At 55.1% G+C, this 19,833-nt stretch overlaps 1 protein-coding gene across 1 annotated transcript in view; it reads right to left on the reverse strand.

Moving 5' to 3' along the window:
* The window catches only part of NUP210 (nucleoporin 210), a 103,018-nt gene that overhangs the window by 56,939 nt on the left and 26,246 nt on the right, over positions 1 to 19,833 (reverse strand). The window contains exons 5-13 of the mRNA XM_040628401.1: positions 17,972 to 18,122; positions 15,860 to 15,992; positions 11,033 to 11,191; positions 10,395 to 10,463; positions 8,563 to 8,669; positions 7,369 to 7,509; positions 6,396 to 6,533; positions 5,268 to 5,423; positions 3,615 to 3,813 (exon numbers count right to left, since the gene is read on the reverse strand). Of these exons, the coding sequence (XP_040484335.1) occupies positions 3,615 to 3,813; positions 5,268 to 5,423; positions 6,396 to 6,533; positions 7,369 to 7,509; positions 8,563 to 8,669; positions 10,395 to 10,463; positions 11,033 to 11,191; positions 15,860 to 15,992; positions 17,972 to 18,122 (1,253 nt within the window). The remainder of the gene's footprint in view (positions 1 to 3,614; positions 3,814 to 5,267; positions 5,424 to 6,395; positions 6,534 to 7,368; positions 7,510 to 8,562; positions 8,670 to 10,394; positions 10,464 to 11,032; positions 11,192 to 15,859; positions 15,993 to 17,971; positions 18,123 to 19,833) is intronic.

The raw sequence follows: 19,833 nt of genomic DNA on the forward strand, positions 1-19,833 counted from the left end.
GGGACGTGACCTGTCCCCACGGTTCCCTCCTGCTCCCTCTCGGGCGATCCCCGCTCACCCCTTCCCCAGGGGCAATCACTGGGGCATTCCGATTTTTTTCCACCATCGTTTAGTTTTTCTTTTTAAATAATAGTTTCATGGAACTATAACTCAGGTACCAGAGAATCACCCATTTAGAGGGCACTCACAATTCACAGAGTTGCACAGCTATCACCCCTAATTTTAGGATATCTCATCTTCCAAAACAGAAGCCCCGCATCCATGACCCATCTCTCTCCGTGTAGACCAGGCTGCCTTGCACTGCACAGCAGTGGAGGGGCTCTTCGCGTCTGGCTGGTTTCACGCAGCATGTTTCTGAAATCTCTCTATGCTGTGCCGTGATCGAGAGTTGCTTCCTCTTTGCTGCTGAGTCTTCCACTGCCAGGCTGTTTCACAGTTGGCTCATCCGTTCACCAGCTGATGAGCTCTGGGGTTGTTTCCAGGCTGGGGCGACCAAGGAGCAGAGCCTGCTGTGCCCCACGCAGAAGTCCCTGCACCGCCAGAAAGGGCGGGCAGGCAGGCTATGGAGTCCCCGTGCAGCACCCCCGAGCTCCGGGAAACTGCAACTCTGCCCAGTGGGCCTATTTGTGTTCACAACTGCACACAGTGGAGGGGAAATGCGAGGTCTGAGTGTGGACCCTGCTGGCTGGGAGGCTGGGCAAATGCTTTTCTGGACACGGCCCTGAATACGAGCCAGGACGCCCGGTCCCCTGCATGGCTGCAAAGAGGGCGCTGGAGAACAGGGGTCCTGACGCTCGGCCGAGGGGCCTCCTGAGCATGACGCCCTCCGCCTTCTGCCCCAGCCCGCCCGGTGGGAGGGCTCCGTGCTCCCCGAGTCCCAGGCTCTCCCCATCCTGCGGCCTCCGCCCCGGCAGTGAGAGATCCACCTGCACGGACCTGCGGCCAAACTCGGAGCCTGCCGCGTCCTCTGTGGGCTCTGGCTCCCGAAATACTCTTCATGCTCCTCAGGACACTCCCAGTTTGTGCCCTCATCCTTCGGGTTCAGCTCTCATTTCCTCTAAGCAGCCTTCCCAGACACCCCCAAACTGGCTTAGGCACCCATCTTCTGCACATTTCTGCTGGGGAGTATGTTTGGGCATTTCTGCCGGGGACACCCCAGGAGTGGGACAGAAGTCCCGGCACCTGTGCTCACCCGTGGGGGCACCCCGTCCTAGGCACCGTAACTGTCTGTGGGACCACGGGTCTCACTAGGCTGTGTGGGCCATCGAGGCAACACCGCACCTCTCGTGTTTACCAGGAACCCCCAGAGCACAGCACTTACTAGGTGCGCAGTGAACAGGTTCCTGAAAAGCAGCCAAGGCCGGGAGCAGAGAAGGGGCCAGGGCGGAGCAAGAGCTGAGAGGTCACCACCCTGGGGGCTGAGCCTAGCCAAGCCCAAAGCCCTGCGCTCCACCAGACGCTCCATCAGAGGCTTCCAGTCCCTACAGCCCCAGGACTTTCTGGGGGGCTTCGATGATGACGACAAGGAGGAATGGGACCCCAGCAGCCAACTCCAATAGGAACAGGGTGACGCCTCAAACTGACCCAGAGGGTGCAGGGGGCCCGGGGCCTCCCCTTCCTAAGAATGGGGGACCTGAGTCCCGTCACATGTCCTCTCAACCTGCACAACTTACCTGTGAAAGAGATGGAGACGGAGAGAAGGAACCCTAATGTGGGGATCCCCTCTGCCCCCAAGCACCTGTCCCATGAGTCTCCAGTGCCCCAGACAGATGTCACCCAATCTGCTGTCCCCACCTGGTCTCTAGGCTCACAGATTTCCATGATGCCAGCATCCCTCTGCCCAGACGAGGCTCCAGGTTGTACGATACATAGCTCTCATACAACCCGGACCCTACACACAGGCTTCACAAAGCCACATCAGCTCTACACTGAGGGACATTTCAAGGGCTTTGTAAGGGAAATTTTGATGCCACAGGATTTTGGTCTCGGCTGCCGTCTTCAGAACCAAACTCCTTGAAAAATGCTTCTGCACTGGGCTGAGGGACATTCATTTGTAACCGTCACAGCAAGTAAGGAGCTAGTGTCCCTGTTTTATACATGGAGAAGTCGAAGCTCAGAGAGGTTGGGCAACTTGTCCACCATCACACAGCCGATATACAGAAGAAGAAGTGCTTAGACCCATGGCTGTGGAGCTCCCAACCCTGTCCTTCATTCCCAGGACCTCCTGGGTGCAGAGCCAGCACCTGGGGCCACGGTCTGCAGATTCTCCTCCCAGACACTTGTCGGGGGGTGCCACAGGGGGAGCCATCGGCAGGCTTCTCTCTCCCTCACACTGATGTCTGCCTCCATCCTAACTGGTTGCTTCAGTGAGGACACTTAAATTTTCATAAAGCTGTTCCTCCTGGATGGTCAGAGAGGGCACAGCAGCACCATGCAAGGAAGGACACAACGTGTTTTGCTTGGTGACCTGTCGGAGACGCTGCCCCCTTCCTCTGCATAGCTTCGGGTTCACACGGCCCCACGAGTAACCACAACAGTGGAGGCACGTGAAGCCACCTGGCACCGCAGGCAATCCTACAAACACTGCTGCCGACTAAGCTTCTTAAACCCTTCACGATCGAGTGGCCACTCCTCTGCTCAACAACCGACAGTGGCTCCCTACTGCTCAGACCCTGAAGTCCAAGTCCTTTATGATTCATGATTCAGCAGTTCCCATCCAGGGCTGCTGTATGTGCCCGTGCCCCTGGACATGCCCACCTCTGGGCCCTGACCACAGAGACCCTACCCACCTGTTACTTCTGACCCCCGCCCAAACCTTCCTCCTCCCTCAGTGAACCATCAGTCCTTGGTTTTCTCTACCCACAGAGGAACCCCCTGCTGCCCCCGGCTGGCTCCCCTGGGAGGCACCATTTCTCAGGGGACAAAAGGCTTCACGGTCAGTGTCAGACCCACCCCGATCTCTATCCCATCCCCCTGTGCCCTGGTGTGACCTTGGGCAGCCAGGCAGCCCCAGTCTCTTCATATGACATGTGGCCCAACCACAGCTCCACGGCTCCCCACCCCAGGCAGTCTGATGAGTCACACATACCGAGTGCTCACTCCGCACCTGGCAGGGTTGACGTCCCTTAAACTAACTGCCGCGGCCACCATCACCACCGATATCACCATTGAAACGCTGCAGGGCATGCCCAAGAGGAAAGGGCAATGTGCACGGCTTGGACTGCTTGGGGGGGGGGTTCAGACCCTGCATGCCACCAAGGTGTCAGGATTCTGTTGCCAGCCAAAATCCCTACCAACAGTGTATTCTGAGCACCTACTACCTTCCAGACACCGTAATAGGCACGAGGACATGCAATTCTATTTAGGATGACACCCATTTTAGAGATGTGGAACCTGAGGTTCTGAAAGTCCAGTCACAGGACAGGTCACACAGTGGGCAAGAGCCAGATCGGACCATTGCTGATGGTGGACAAAGGGACAGGTGCCATTCCTGATGCTGTAACCCCCTGCTGCCTCAAGCCCGCCATCTAGGAATCTGGGGCAGCCCGTGTTGAGAACTTAGGCGGTCCGGCCTGATCCCCCTGTCTGCCACCTGCTCATCAGTGCTGGCTTACCTGGGAGGGGCTGGAACACGCCCTGGTTCTCCACCTCGATCACCAAGTCAAAATGGGAGCAGTCGCTCAGGGTGACCACCTCATTGGCCCCGCCAGGAATGAGGCCATTGATCCTCAGGGGCAGCTCCAAGGTCTGGCCCACACGTGCCTCCACCTGGCACGGGGCGAACTCCATGCTGCTGGGCTCAATCACGTACACCTGGAGGACAGGGGCGTGGATGGGAGTCATCAGGCTCCGGGGGGAGGAAGGGCCTGCGCCAGTATTTACTAAGCGCTGCTGGGCACTGGGCACTGAGGACACGTCAGTGAGAAGACTGAGCTTGGGAGACAAGTGTGCTGGCGACTGGAGTGAGTTCAGGGACACAGCTGTCCGGGAAGACCCCTCTGATACAGCGACGCAGGAGCTCAGACCTGAGAGGCATGTCAGAGGCAGCCACACAGAAGCGTGGGGGAAAATGACTGCAGGAAGAAGAGACAGCGTGTGCAAAGGTCCTGAGCCAGGTACCAGCTCAGCTTGCCGGAGGAATGTAAAGAAGGCCACGGGATGCAGTGAGAGGCGTCAGCACCCACAGCTAACGCTTCTATAAAACAAAATTTTCCACACTCCAGGTTCTGTTCTAAAAACGTTCCTAAAATCAATTCCTTCAGCCTGTTAAGAAGATTCTACTAGCAACCTCTACCTGATGGAGAGCCTGGCACGGGAGGTTAAGGGACTTGCCAAGCACAGTGGAGTCTGGACTGGGCAGCCTGCCCCCAGGAAGCAGGCTCTACCCTTCACACACACTGTCTCTCAAGGAACTGTCCTCAGACTTCTGGCTGAGCAGCTGGGTGGAAGGTGGCGCATTTGCTGAGATAAAGAAGGTTGGCGGGGGAGGGGAGGGAGCAAGGTGGTCATAATTTATCTGCATATTTCCACAATTATGCTGTAGCTAAGGGGTCTCAGTTACAACCTTTTTTATATGAGAATAAGATCAGTCTTTAGACAGGGGTGTGTGTGTGTGTGCGTGTGTCTGTCTATATGGATGCAAATAAAAAGGCTAGAATAACCCGTCCCTCCATCCACGTCCCAGATAATGAAAGAGCAGATTGGGATTGGACACCCCGTGTGTGCAGCTTTGACTTAGGCCCTGAATGAAGTAATAATGCAGGTTGAGGTCAGGGTCAAGAAGTCAAGAGGCTGAGGCGTGGCTGGCAGAGGCTCAGCCGCAGGTGACCACTCCCCCCACCCGGCCCCGAGGCCTTTGCTCAGTGAGTCGTATCCGCATCACTTGGGGTCAAGAGCCAGCTGTAGGGCCCCAGTACAGGGAAAGGAAAGGAGTCAGAGCCAGGTCTCGTGGAGTCCGGCGCCTCCCTTTCACTGTGAATTTACCAAAACTCGGTTGCCTTCCGATTCGGAAATTCAGAACTTTCGGGTCTGAGGAGTTTTCTAGAATGACTACTTTAAGGATCTCATGTCTTCTGTGTTCTATGATCTCCCTTCCAGAAATTCCAACTACGTCCCACCCCCTGCCTGGTGGGGGAATGTCACGTCCATCCCCCTGCCCGCCACCGACACCAAGTCCAAGACTGAGGGCTGAAGTGCTTAAGCCTGAGGACTGGATGTGAGGAGGCAGCGAGAGACCATCCTGAGCCTCCGGGCCCCTGAGGTCTCACCTTCATCTCCCCGAAATGTAGCGGGTTCTGCACATCATGTGCCTGGATCACACTGAGTCCCGTATCACTGCCTGTGGTCATCACACCCTTGACAGTGACCGTGGCAACCATGTAGCTTGACGAAGACCAGCTGAAGTTCCCACTCCCACCGTGGGCCTGGAGAGGAAAACCATTAGATCAGTCCACCCGCCTGGTCTCTCTGTCTGTCCTTCTGTCTCACTCTCTAACGCGCACGGTCAGTGGTCTCCCACCCCATGGAAGGCCTATGGCATAGGCTGACATCTGGCTGGAGACCACCTCCCCGCCTCAATCTCTCCCCCCTGCCTCGTTTCTGTTCCTCATATTCTGGGGGCCTTGTGGCTGACACCTACTGACGCCCATGACAGTGGCCCCAGACCCGGGAGCACCTACAGCCTGGACCGGGAGGACCCTGGGCCAGAGTCAGGGGCAGGAAGCTGCTTCCCCGACCAGGCGCAACGCTCCCTCCCGGTACACACTCCTGCCATTCCTGGTCGTCCACCACGAAACAGAGACAGCCCGGTGGCTTCCCGGGTCAGGGGCCACCACCCCGGAGCCCAAGAGAGGCCAGGAAGGGGACACACGTACATGAACAGGCAGTGGGTCCCAGTGACAGTCATCACTGCCAGGGAGGCAGCGGGGACTGATGGGGACTCTATTGGCCACAGGGGCTCAAGCCCCCATGGGAATCAGTCCCTGCCGAGGAAGGCCAGGTGAGCATGTGAATATCAGAGACCAAGAACACTTGATAGGTGACAGAGTTAGAGATGTTTTTCCCTTGAATTTCACATTTTTCTCCAGGGATAGTTATACTACTTGTAGAAAACAATCCTTTTTTTTTAACAAAAATAAATGCAGGTGAAAGTTAAATCTGTATTCCAGGTTTTCTTTATTATGCTTTCTTTTGTGTTTTTCAGGGTTTTTTTTCTGATTACTAAAATACAATGCTGTGATAGAAACCCCAGAAAATATAAAAAGCTTAAAACTCTCCGATTTTAAATTCTCTCCAACCACTAGAAGGTAAGATTAAAAGAAAGAGGATAGGTGAAAAGCCCCAATCCCATGGAAACACCCAAAGGAATGCACCCAGATGTGGGGTGTCACGGTTACCTTTATTGTGTACTGATAGGCGCCCGTCTTTGGTTGCCACGGAAACGTCAAGATGCTCGGATAGAGGGTGATGGGGACGTGAATTTCTACCTCCTGCTGGTTCCACACAGGCACCCGCAATGTGTGGACCCCTCCGTCCTACAAGGGGGTGAGGGTGCCGCACGTCACCATGACAACCAGGTCATTAGAAGTCTTCCAGTCAAGCAGACCCCCTCCCCTCCCAGGAGATCAGGTCACAAAGAGATTCTGTGATTGTTGGGGAGCAGGAAGGAACATGCTAGATACCCTGCAGCCTTCTCTGTCTCCATGGAGACAGCTTTCCATGGCTCTGTAACAGCCACTCAAGTAAATGCTGCCTGATTTCATTCTCACGGCACCCCAGATGAGATGCTGTGGTTACCCCACTTTACAGATGGGGAAACTGAGGCATGGGCACTGCAGAACTTTGCCCAAAGCCCCCAGGGCTGAAGTGACAGACTGATAGGAATCACTGGGACAGGCTTTGTGCAGGGTAGGAAGATGAGGACATCCATGCCGATGCTCCAGTCAGTAGAAACTGCTCATACCCGGAACTGACTGGCCTTTTAAATAAAGGGGGAAAATGAAAAGACTTAAAGGACCCAAGAACTAAAATAGCCAGAGGGATGCTCACGGCTCCTGGAAACAGCATAGCTAGACCCTTGGGCCCAACACCGTTTCCCCAATAAGTTCTCCGCCCCAATCCCAGAAGGGCAGGCTCACCTTTACAGCGCTGACAAAGGGCACAGGAGGAGGGGCACCCAGTGTGAACACGGGGGACAGGGAAAGCTCAAAGCCCCCCCATCAGACACCCCCCATGAGCCCAGACAGGAGGCAACCCCCACTGTACCCACGAGAGCAGTGCATCAGGCTGAACTTGGGGCCCCCGACTCTCTGGGGCTCATGTCCAGCCTGGGAGGGCACAGGGGGCAGAGAAAGGGAGGTGCCGACTTGCCTGGTCTACCACGGAGGTGAGGGCTGCCTCAATGGCTGTCTGGCCCCTCTTTGTTGCCCTGACGTGATGGTACGACCCATTCCGGGAAGAAGTGAGCACCTCAAAGAACTCAGAAGGCAGCACAGTTTCGATGCGAATATTCTGGGAGGGAAGCAGGATGGGTGAGAGAGGTGTTTCTGGGATGAGTCAGAAAGTCAGAATGCAGGAAAGGAGCAATGTGACCCACAAAGAGCAGCCAGCAGGGCCGCGGGGCCCCTTGAGGCCCAGAGGCCTCCAAAACCAGCAGACAAGCTGGACAAGGCCCTAGAACCGGGGACTGACCCTTCTGGCCTTTGACCCCCTCCCAAGCCACGACCCTCCCTGCATGGCCCGATGAGCCAACGCTCCTGCTGTGATCACCCACGTGGCGCTCAAGGGAGCCCGAAGCCTACTGTTGTCAGCTTTCTCAGACCCTGAGGTCCCAACGAGGAAACCACCCAACACAAAAAAAAGTCATTGATATCTGTTAGAGCTTTCTTCCCCCAAAAAATGGTGGTCGACAGTCTTTGTTGAATAACACGAGGAAAGCAATGACCTGCAAAGCTGCCCAAGGGGGAACCCTGCCTCCTTCTAAAACCTCAAACGCCACTCGGAAGGTCCCGGACGTTCCGACTGACGATCCTGGAACCTCTCATGACGGATGAAAACCTGCCGAGACTCCTCTCCCTCTGCCTCTGTCTGCCGTTCTTTCTAGAGCCAGAAAGCTAACCGAGGTTGGCCTACATCACCCGGGCCTTCCGGACAGTTACAGGTATTCCCAGCCCCGCAGGGAAAGGTCAGGAGGTGCTCCCAGATCCTCCAGAGAGCAGGAAGAGACGGATTCTCAGCACCGTGAAGTCTCCAGCTAATGACAAGGGAGCAGGAAGGCAGCTGGCGGACGCTGCTGTCTCATCACCGCCTCCTTGAACCGTGCTGCCTGGAGCCCTTCTCCCCACTCGGGCCCCGCAGGGGTAGGGCTGGGGGTACAGACTCACAGGTTCACTAAGTCCTGAGAGGCCCCAGGGATGTCACAGTGCTGTCCGTTGTGGACCCGGCATCACCACCAGGAATCACTGAACTTGGCGTGCCTGCGTGGGGGCCCTGCGGCTTTGGGGGGGCCGCTCCAGAGACACATCCCACACTGACACCCCACCGGGACCCAAGACAGGCACTCACGTCTGACAGGTAGACCTTGTTGCCGGACTTGTCAAGCACTTCGATGGTGATTGCATACAGGCGGCCGGTCTCCAGCACCCACCTGTCACCGGGGTGGACTGTGAACCCTACAAAACAGGCAAGCAACAAAGCCTGACCACTCGGGCCACAGAGGCGTGCCGCTGAGGAAGAGGATGGCACCAGGCCTACCTGTAGGACCCCACAACGGCTTGCCTGCACTCCTCCAAGGAGAAAGAACAGCTGCTAATCATGGGGAGACCTAATGCCCACCATCGGCGCTGAGCCCGCAGAACCTGGGGTGAGCTCTCGGCTTCCCCAGCACCACCCTGACCACGTCCCACACTGACTGCTCCGTCCCACACTGACTGCTCCAGGGCTCATTCCAGTTTGAACCTGTCCACTGAAGGTCTAGACTCTGAATCCTCAGTAGTTGTATGAATCGAGTCCACAGTAGGTCTACACTCCAAATCCACAGTGAGTCTACATCGGAACCCGCGGCGAGTCTACATCGGAACCTGCGGCGAGTCTACATCGGACCCGCGGTGAGTCTACATCGGACCCGCGGCGAGTCTACGTCAGAATCCAGTGGGCCCACATGTGAATCCACAGTGAGTCCACATCGGAATCCACAGTGAGTCTACAGCTGAATCCACAGTAGGTCTGTCCTCTGAATCCACAGTGGGTAATGCTCTGAATCCACAGGAGGTCTTGGCTCTGAGGCCTGGCACTGTGCATTCTACCCATGTGAGTGGCCCTCCCTCAGCCTCTAGCTGTGCCCCCACACATGATGCCTTCCGGGCTGCTCGCTGACCCCCGTGAGGCCACGCACTCTCTCACCACACCCTTGCCCGAGCTGTTCCCTCTGCCAGGCTGACCTACCTACAAAGAAGCAGCTTCTGGAAAACGCCTGCCTGAACTCTCATCTCCCAGAAGGCTTTCTTCTGCACTCCCCTTGACTAAATCTTTACTGTCACCATCTGTTTATACAGCTCTCTCCCTGCAAAACCAAGCACAAGGCCCTAAGCTTCCTTCCTCCAGAACTCCAAGGCCCAGCACAGGCCAGAGAAAGGAAGGGTACCAAGAAAGCCTTTCCAAATAAATGAAGCCCCTAAGACCCACAGGGCTACCCTGCCCGGTGTTACCACATTGTCAGCTCGGGCCTGAACCAATCAGCAAGCTCACACGGCCGCTTGAACAGGAGGACCTAGGGGTTTGCTGCATGTCAGTCAAATGGTCTCTTGCCTGAACCAATTCAGTACACCCAACAGGTGCATCAACTTGGAGGAAACTCAAAGGGAGCATCACCTCTATGACCTGGGGTGACACGAGTGTCCTGGACATCTCTCAAACAGTCATCAGTTACAGCAGCTCCTGGGCCCAGGCTCTGCCCCCATGGGTCCTCCGTGACCGCAGACTCCTCCCTTCCTTTCTTGGTCAAATGCCTCCCCTTCCTCCGCACTGAGACTTTCACCAAGTGTCTCCTTGCTTTAGGGCTCCTTTGTCACTGAGCTGACCACTGGGGCCTCTGACCTCCAAAAATCCACAGCCACAGTCAGGTCTGGACAGAGTCCTGGTATAGAAACCGGGAGCAGACAGAGCCCTCCGGACTCTACCCAAACACTTCTCTCGCTCTGGCGCTGCCCGCCTACCCCGAGCTTGGCCTACCCTCTGTTTGTTTCTGTACACCAGTTCGGGAAGGACTGGGGAGCAGCCCTGGCAAGAGCTGGCCGAGCTGGCCAGGGTGAGGCATCTTCTGGGGGCTGCTGTTGCCTTTATTTATAGTTTAACTCCTGTCCATAGCATCCAAAAGAACCCATGATGGCCGAACTCACCCAGGTACCCAGGTTCGACCACATAGACGGTGCTGTTGGGTAACCTGGAAGCACCCTGCATGCGGATACCTGCATTCTTACTTAAGGAACAAGACACGAGAAGGCAAACCGAACAGCTGGCGGGATTCAGCCTGGCTTGGGTGGCTCGAGTACCGTCCTGACATCCCGTGCATGGGCGAGAGGATGAAACCCCCTAGCCTGAGGCCAAGCAGAACAAAGCCATGTTCCCGAATCAGAGGCCACACCACGCTTCTTACGCTAGCAGAGGAGAATCTGTGCAAGGGACGCTGGAGACCGCACGAACAAGGCCGGGACAGGGACAACCCACACGCCGGTGTGCAAACAGCCTTGCCCAGGCCCCTCAGAAGAGGCTGCCCGTGCCAGGGAAGGCTCCGGAGGCGAGGAGCGAGGCTCTGCTCCTGCCACCCCCCCCATCCAGAGCCTCTCCAGTGAGTCACCCACAGAGGTGAGCGATTCCGCACAGCCGTGTTGCTATTTCGGCTCTTTCTGATTTTCAGACCTTGAGGGAAAACAGGGTTATTTTTAGCCTCGCCAAGCTTTCGGGGAGAAAAACGACTCCTAAACAGCCGAGCTCCTGCACAGGGCATGCACCTGCAGGAGGGCCGGGGAAAGGATATTCCTGTGGCTCAGGACCACGCTGCTCTGTCCCAGCTGCATGGCGGTGACCATCGACGTGTCCTGGTCCAAGACGGCCACGGGCCGGCCCGCGTCTCCCTCGGGGCCCGTGATGCTGTTCTGAAGCTGGAGCTCATACTGCTCAGAAGGCATTGACAGCTCTGGCCGCCCAGAATCAAAAACAACAAAGTGGGGGAGACAAGAGCAAAGACAGGCAATGTTAGAAACCAGGACGTCCGCCCCACCCCAAATCCCTGGACCCGGCCATCAGAATGACTGCTTGATTTTTCTTTCTTTCTTTTTTTTTTTTTGCTTAGTTTCTTCCCCACTTTTTTTTAATTCCAGTATAGTTAGCATACAGTGTTATAATTTTCTCAACACTTTAAAATTTAACATTATTCTCCATGCCTGTGGACAAAACTGACACTCCCCATGAATTTTCAGCAGCAATCAGTTTTTTAGTGACTGTCATAAACTGTTTTTTTTGTTGTTGTTGTTGTTAATTAAGCACAGCCTCTGACGCCAATTGCGGGCTGCTTGCAGAATCCAGGGGTTCAGTGAATTCTGCCGCTGCACCGAGGCATCTGGGGCGGGGCTCACTGGAGCCGTGCAGCGTCTGGGGGGTTTCCGAAAAGGCGCTAACCCATGGTCTCCCACCGGGTTTGGGGAGCTCAGTCTAGGATCCGCAAAGAATGTTCTCTGCTGCTATCCTGACCATCCATCAAGGTTTCCCAGCTCGGGGTCACGTGGAAAAGAACTCAATCTGGGCCGGGAAGAAAAGCAATTTCCCCAGGAAATAAGGGACCCTACAAAACCCGCCTCTTCTGCGTCAGTCTTCCACACCCTATGGGTAGTGACCACGAACGCTTTTATACATGGCTATCTCTGACCGCAAAATCAAGAAGTGACGGGACTGTGCCTGCTGCTTTACGGGCCTGTCACCCCATATTATCCCACAACCACCCTGGACGTGGGCCCTGCCGGTGCCCACACCTACAAGATGGTTGTGCCCTGGAAATCGAGACAAGAAGCCCACTGGGTCCTCCAGCGGGAAGTGGCAGAGCTGGGATTCAAACCAAAGACAGCAGGAGGAATCATCGAACAGTACATCGAAAACTAACGATGTCCTCCTATACAGTGGCTACCTGGACATAAAAACAAAACAAACAAACAAACAGAAACAAAGAGAGCAAGAGCACTTTTACTGGACCCTCCTAGTCCTGTCCACCGACTTTCCTACCAAGCAACCTGCTCCCAGAGCCTGTGGGCATGGCCACATCCCCACCCGCCAGCAAAAGAGAGGAAGGGAGGAGCAGAGACCACAGCCCTGCTCACATTCCTCCTGGGTCCCCTCTCAGGGCCTGCCCCAGGGGGCGTCAGGGACAAGGGCCAGGAGGAATTTCAGCTAGAACATCCTTAGAATTCCTAAGAATTCCGACGGGAACTCTAAAAGGGAGGCAACTGGTCCACTTCCTGTGTTAGGGTGTCTTCTGTGTGTTCTAATAAGATCCCAAGAATCTGCCCTACAGCAGAGGGTTCTCGAAGTGTGGCCCCTGGACCATCAGTGTCACCTGCCAACTCCAAATGACTGGCCCCACCCCAGAGCTGCTAAATCAAACTCTGGGGGGTGGGCCCGGTGCTCTGAGTTTGAACAGGCCCTCTGGGTGATTCCAGTGCCCGCTGGAACTGAGAATACCTTAGCATACACACAGCCCATCTCCTTGTGCTCTAACTGCGGGAAGCGCGGCCGCACCGGGCTTCGCTTCTTGAGGATGATATGTTCAGAACACGGCAGCAGCGCATCAAGGGCCCACGCCGTAATAAGATCACGCCGTTGCGCAATGAAGCACTATCCCTTCCTGCTGTTTTATGAAGCACTAGCTTCCTCCCTTACTTAAAGTTCTCCAAACGAATAGGCCATTTTGGGAAATGAATATACTGATTCACAAAAGATCTTGCACAACAACATAATTACAAAATCCTAAGACAATGAAAATAAGGGGCTTGTTTGACTCTTTAAATACCTCTTATAATGCAGAACTCGCTACTTGCGAGAAGCACTGAATGCGGAGGGCTTTGCAGACGCTAAGGGTCACTGTCTATCTGTAAAAATAGGAAGGCTGTTCTTGGGACACCAGAGCAACCCATCTACCATCTGCAGAGGGTAAAGGGCCATCACCGAGGCTTCCCTTCTGTAAGCCGAGAGGCCCACGTGCTTCTAGGAGACAGGCTCTGTGACCGTCCTGACCCCTGGCTGACCCTCCGGATGTGCTTCTAATCCCCCCCACCCCAGGTAGGTTCCAGGGATGACCATGGAGCTCCTAGAGTGGTGGATCTGAGCCCAGGAGGATGGAGAGCTCACTTGCCCGCCTCTGGCTCCGGCCCCTGCTCACGCAGCCCATGTGAGCTATTTCTGAGCAGCCACGGCTCAGGGGAATGCAGAGTTCCAAGCCCCTCTGACACCTGGGTCACCGACACCAGCCTATTCAGGTGATTCTCCCAGCCTCAGTGCATTTTATTTCTGTCCCTTCCGTTCCACTCGCTCAAACTCTTTCCGACACCAATTCCCTCAGTCAGCATGGCCTGCCCACATTTTGTTCTGTCTGATAATTTGGTTACTATGCTAGTCATATCTTCAAGCAGTACAAACACTAATAGGACTGAGAACTGAGGGGAGAGACCTGTGGCCACCGCCCTTGGAAACACTGCCCTCCAGGAAACACACATCCCCCTGTGATGAGCTCCAAGGGCCCCTCTCCACCCTCTCCTGTCCCCACCTGTAAGATGTTTGCAGAGTAACCACTGAACTGGCTGCTGGGCTCTGTGCTCCAGGAGGGCAGGAATCCGGGCTGCATACGCAGCCTCCAGTAGACCACAGCACTGAGTAGGTGCTTAATAAATGGGCTTGCAAGAACGTGAGTCACCCAATAAAGGGAGGCAGACAGAAGGGAAATAAAGGTATGGAAGAAAAGAAGAAAAATTACATTTTTAAAGAAGGAAAACTGAAAAAAAAAAAAGAGAAAGAATAAACGTGGGGTTATAATTTTCTGCGTGTTAATAAGTCCAGGTAACTGGCCTCTAACCTAGAATTCTCTAAGCCAAAGCGGGATGCCACATGAGATAGAAGCTGAAATTCATGTCCCGGTCATGCCATCAGTCCTGACTTCCCTGTCTAGTCAACTTGTTTAAAATGACAGTGATGTGAATTATATCTCAATTAAAAAAAAACAAGCCCAATCCGTCTAAAACAAATGACCAGAGTTTCCATTTTTATGACTAGTTCACGGTGGACCTTTGCTGGCTCGGTTCTCAAGGTTTCCGTCTGGAATCCACTCCACGCTTACGTCAACCAGAACCATCAATCACACAGGTGTGCTCATTTTTGGAGGAATTTTCCACCTTGCTTCCCCATTGATGAAAGGGAGGCAACATTCGTATTTCCTGCCCTGGGCTATCTTTCATGTGCCCCGACACAGTTTTCTGGGGGCCTTGGGATGTGCTATTCCTCTGGACTATGACACCAGAACTAATCCAGGGTGAGCTCTCAAGACCTCTTCATTAAATCACCCGCCCTTAACCAAGCCGACTGCCCTCCCAGGTTGGGGCGCAGCCCTCAGATCCCTGGCCAAGCGCCCCCGCCCTGCTTCCTACTCAGAAGGAGCCTATTCTCAGCTTCCATGGTCTGAGGGGCAGAGGGCTCTTCCCCACGGTAACTTCTGAGCAGATCCACTGCTCCCAGGTGAGGCAGTGTCTTTCATGCCATCTATGGAACAAAACCCAAGTTTCTTGGCTACTGAAGCATCTATTCAGTTCTTACACAACACCCTGCATCACAGACAGAGGGACCCTCCAGCCTGGGGAGGCACCTGCCTGCAAAGCCCTCGGACAGATGTGTGACTCTTGACATCCTGTGCTCTGGCCATGAAACATAAGCTTTTTTTTGAAAATGATAATAATAGGAATCGTTCTTTGGAGGCTGCATGAAGAACACTCACCGTATACAATGCATCACAGGCACAGAGCACTCTAGAATTTCCAGAACAAATCCACATCCGCTAATTAATTTTGCCCTCACAGCATAGGCAGAAAGGCCGCCAGGTATCTGAAGGAGAAACTGAGCCCTAAGGGGGGGCGCAGTGGCCGGCCAAGGCTGGCCAGCAGTCTGTGGTTGACCAAGGGCATAACCTGCTCCAATGTGAAGCTCACAGCTTCTGACGTTGTCAAAACAAAGGGATGGATATACACCCAAAAGGACTGAAAGATACTTTTCAAAAATCTTGAAAAGATACTTGCACACCCATGCCCCTAGCGGCATTGTCACAATAGCCACGGCGCAGAGGCACCCCAAGCCCATCGACAGATGAATGGATAAGCATTTGACAAATATGAACATACATACACCGGACTATTATTCAGCCTTAAAAAGGAAGGAAGCTCTGACACACGCTACAACATGGACGAGCCTTGAGGGCATACGGCTAAGTGAAATAAGCCAGTCACGAAAGGATAAATACGGCAGGATTCCTCTTCTAGGAGGTCCCTAGAGACGTCAAGTTCATAGAGACGGAGAGTAGGACGGTGGCTGCCAGGGGCTGGGGGAGGACGAACGGGGAGCTAGTGCTGAATGAAAACTGAGTTTCAATTCTGGGAAGATGAAAAAGTTCCAGAGATGGATGGTGGGGATGGCTGTGCGCCAACGTGAGTACACTCAGTGCCACCAAACCACCCACTTAAAAATGGCTAAAATGGTAATTCTATGATGTGTATTTTACCACAGTAATCAAAAGGGGAGCCTCTGCCGCGACTCCCATGCTGAGTCAGCGACCCACCTGTCATCTTCCCTTGCCTGATCTTCTGCACCTTGTAGCGAATGGAGGTCCCCACCATCAGGTAGATGTCGTAAGCTGGGTTCAGAAGGATGTTCTCCAGAATCAGCAGCCTGACCTCCGCGGGGCGCACGTGCTTGGAAGAAAGAGGAGGGGAGAAAAAATGAGGTGGGGGAGGGGTGCTGGGCTGGTGCAGTCGGTTAAGTGTCTGACTCTTGATATCGGCTCAGGTCTTGATCTCAGGGTCGTGAGTTTGGGCCCCACACTGGGCTCTGCACCCAGCAAGGAGCCTACTTATTAAAAAAAGAAGAAGAAAAGAAGAAAAGAAGAAAAGAAGAAGAAGAAGAAGAAGAAGAAGAAGAAGAAGAAGAAAGAAAAGAAAAAGTGAGGTGGGGCTGGGGAACGGGGAGCAGTGTGGGCAAGAGAAGAGAATTTTGAACTCCTCAGGATGCTTATGTGGGGACAGAGAAGTTAGGGGTCAAAAAACAAGGCAATATGCTCAGAGCCCCACACCTTCAGACCCTCGAAGCCGCAGGGGAACCCTGTGTGCTCAGTGGCCACTGAACAGTACTGAGCAAGTCACTTTACATTATGCACGTTATAGCTCAATGTACCATCATCACCGTTACACAGAAAGAAGAGTGAGGAGTGATATCCACGGATACTGTGGCCACCAGGGGCTCGGGGACTCCACCCACAAAAGCCCAAAGGCCAGGGAGCTTGGGAAGCCACGGGCAAACCTGAAAAGGGGGAGAGACGCATGTCCCTGATGAATGCTCAGCCCTCCCCTGTCTGATGCCCCCCCCCCCCCCACCGCCTTGACATGGGAGAAAGACCACCAGTCTCGAGTCCAGCGCACCCCTCGGGTTACTGAAGTCTGGGGGGGCCTGCACCTTCCCCTGCCTTTGATCTTTTGGCAACTCTTCAAGTTGGAGAAAACTCAGCAAAGAGCATGACTCATCCACAGAAATGCAAATACATTGTCTCAGGTGGAGGTGCGGTCCATTATCATCCTGTGGATACTGACCGGTCCTGCTTCTGTTCCTAAACTCTTGGGGTTCTCCTTTGCCCCAGCTGTAACATCTTACAGGTTTCCTCACTTACTAGTAAGTTACATAGCATCTTTGACTCACCCAAAGATCAAAAGCACCCTGGGCTCTGCGGTGGGAGCTTTCCAGCGAGGCAGGGCAGCCGGCCGGGCCGGATCACCAGGCAGGACAAGGGGGGGTTCCAGCTCAGGGGTGGGGCGGGCTGGGCTCGGGCCCAGAATCAAAGAGGCAAACGGTCTCCAAACATGTAACTGCAGGGTGCCACAGGGTGAACCCCTGAAATACGGCATGTCCCGTGCTTCTAAAACCCTCCAGGACCCCCGGCCTACTGGCTAAACCCCTAGACAGTGAATCAGGAGGTGTTCTCTCATCTGTCACTTTAGAAATTCAACGGCGCACGGAGTACCACACCCTCCCGCGTGAGCTCCAGGGACCAGGCAAACGAAGAGAAGATGTCACGGTTGTAGCTCAAAGGAGGCAGGGCAGACGTGTGCCCACAAGAACAGGGAAAGAACCAGGGCCTCTCCTTTCTGCTGCCCTCCCCTCCCCCCTCCGCGGTCGGGTGCTGACGAGAAACAGGTGCTAGTGGGGCCAGGCCGACCGGGGTGGGATGACGTGAGGTGAGGAGCCTTAGCCCTCCACAGATGGGACCACCAGTGGGGCTCAAAGTGGGGCCCAGGAAGAGACAGTGTGGCACATATCTGGAAGCCCCCAGTTTTTTCAGAGCCCCGAATGCTTGGATGCCTCCGTCCACTGGGCCGGGGGGAGGGGGGGGATTTGTTGAAAACCAGCGGGTTAATGAGCATCCCACTGCTCCTGGACCTCCCTCAAAAGTGACAACGGACCAACTACTTCGTGACTCTGGGGATGGTACACTCTGGTCCCCCAACTACCTCTCTCGAAAGCTGTGGCCCCCCAAACACCAAACTCAACAAACAGAAATACGGAATCACACCCCAAAGTGCCCATTTCATGAGCAGTGGAACTTCCACAGTAGCACTCCTGAGTGTGTGCCGCGTGTGGGCCACCCCGGGAAGCCCCGTGCCCCCGAGCCCCGGGGCCCCACCTTGTAGACGGCCTCCTGGATACGCGCCTTGAGCTTGGAGCTCCCGGTCTTCATCCCGGACACCAGGATGGTGTCCCCCTGCTTGGCCACCTTCTCCATCTCAGAGATGTAGGAAGGAGGGATGTACGTGGACTCCAAGAACGTGAGGATTCTGGAAAAGGAATGTGTCATCAGACCTGACTGTGGAAGCAAAGACCCTGACGGATTCACTGTCTGTTGGCACCTCCCGGGAGGGGCCGGACGCTGAAGTAAGTCGTGGTGCGCTACTCGGTGCTGCTTAGGAATGTGTCCCTGAACCTTCCTACGTCAGAACTGCCCACCTCCTTGTGAAAAATGCAGAATCTTGGCCCCTGGCCCAGGCCTTTGTCCACACGAAGTCTGGCGCTGTGCCTTTATAATCTGCAGGTGGTTATGGTAGACCCTGAACTACGAGGACCACCTGCTTAGTCAAAATGCTTCACTCTCACAGGTGTGACAGGTGAGGCCCATGGAAACTAGGAAGCAGGCCTGAGAGCACACACCCAGCCGGGGTGGTGCCAGCAATGCCCTCTAGGCTCCCAGGGTTCCCTGCGACATCCTGCCCACCCCTCTGGGCCAGCTCCGGCCACTGGGAAACGGTGCTCCGTGACCCTCCCTCCAGTGTCAGGAAGAGGGGATCACATCCATTGTATCGTCCCTGGGGTTGGGCTGTGGGGAGAAGCCCCACGTCGGGAGAGCAGTAGGGATGCGGTGACCCCACAGTGTAGGCGGGAAGCAGGGCTGGCTTGAGGGACCCTTTCCCAGCAGTCTCTGTCCTGCGGCCCGTGATTTACGGGTCAGCCCGCCTTCCGCTTCAACGAGAGCAGCGCACCGGACACGCTTCCACTCTCCCCAAGATCTGCCGGCTGCTGTAGCACGCGGTGACTGATTTCCTTGTCTGGTTTTACCAGGTGTCACGTCCTGATTTTAATGAAGACCCAGGACACTCTGGTTGCAACCTGCCTTAGTGCCTTCGATTCCGCTTAGCATTCAGCTCCCGTACAGAGGGCCTGGAGCTCAGGAACACGCCGGCTGCACGGCCTGCGGCAGGGAACCAGCGTTCCCTGAACACCTAGCGTGTGTCAGGCCCAGAGAGGGGCTCCGAATACCGTGCTGACCCGCACAGCCACCCTCACGGGCAGCTGCGATAACCCCTCCCTCCGACAGAGGAAGGTGCGGACGCCCTGATGCCCGTGTTCCTTGATGGAGACGGCAGGCAGAAAGCGACCAGGCCAGGCCGGGAATCCAGACGGCAGGCAGAAAGCGACCAGGCCAGGCCGGGAATCCAGGTCTCTTTGACTGTACGGCCCAGGTTCCTGGCTTCGCGAGACACCAGAAATTCCAGAGCTCATTCAGAAGACAAACGCTGAGGGTCCCATTCCCCCCAAAGAGCTCTGACCCAAAAGGGCAACCCAGCTTGCAGTGTCAGGGCGTGAGGATGTCTGCCACGGGGACAGGCACGGGCTAAGCCGTGATGCTTCCTGAAGCCCCGAGCTGGACTTTTCAAGGTGTAAATGAAAGACCAGATTCTTAACTGTCCACAAAATACTTATTACCTGCAAGGTGGTAAGACAGTGACTTCATGGTGGGGCACCTGGGCAGACACCACCCAACCCAAGTGATGACAGTGAACGTCACCCGTGATAGACCCACAAAATCACAGTAAGAGGCAGTCAGGAGAGTGCGGCAGCTCACCTCCATGGTCCCCCTGCCAAAGACGCAAAGCTCTGAGTCTCGTCAGGAGGGAGCAGCAGATAATCCCGAAATGAGGGACAGTCCACAAAATCACTGGACTCTAATCTTCACAAGTATCACGGTCCCAAAGAAAGTCCAAAGAACTGTCC

The sequence above is a fragment of the Ursus maritimus genome, unplaced genomic scaffold (genome assembly GCF_017311325.1).
Source record: "Ursus maritimus isolate PB19 unplaced genomic scaffold, ASM1731132v1 scaffold_14, whole genome shotgun sequence".
NCBI classification, from domain to species: Eukaryota; Metazoa; Chordata; class Mammalia; order Carnivora; family Ursidae; genus Ursus; species Ursus maritimus.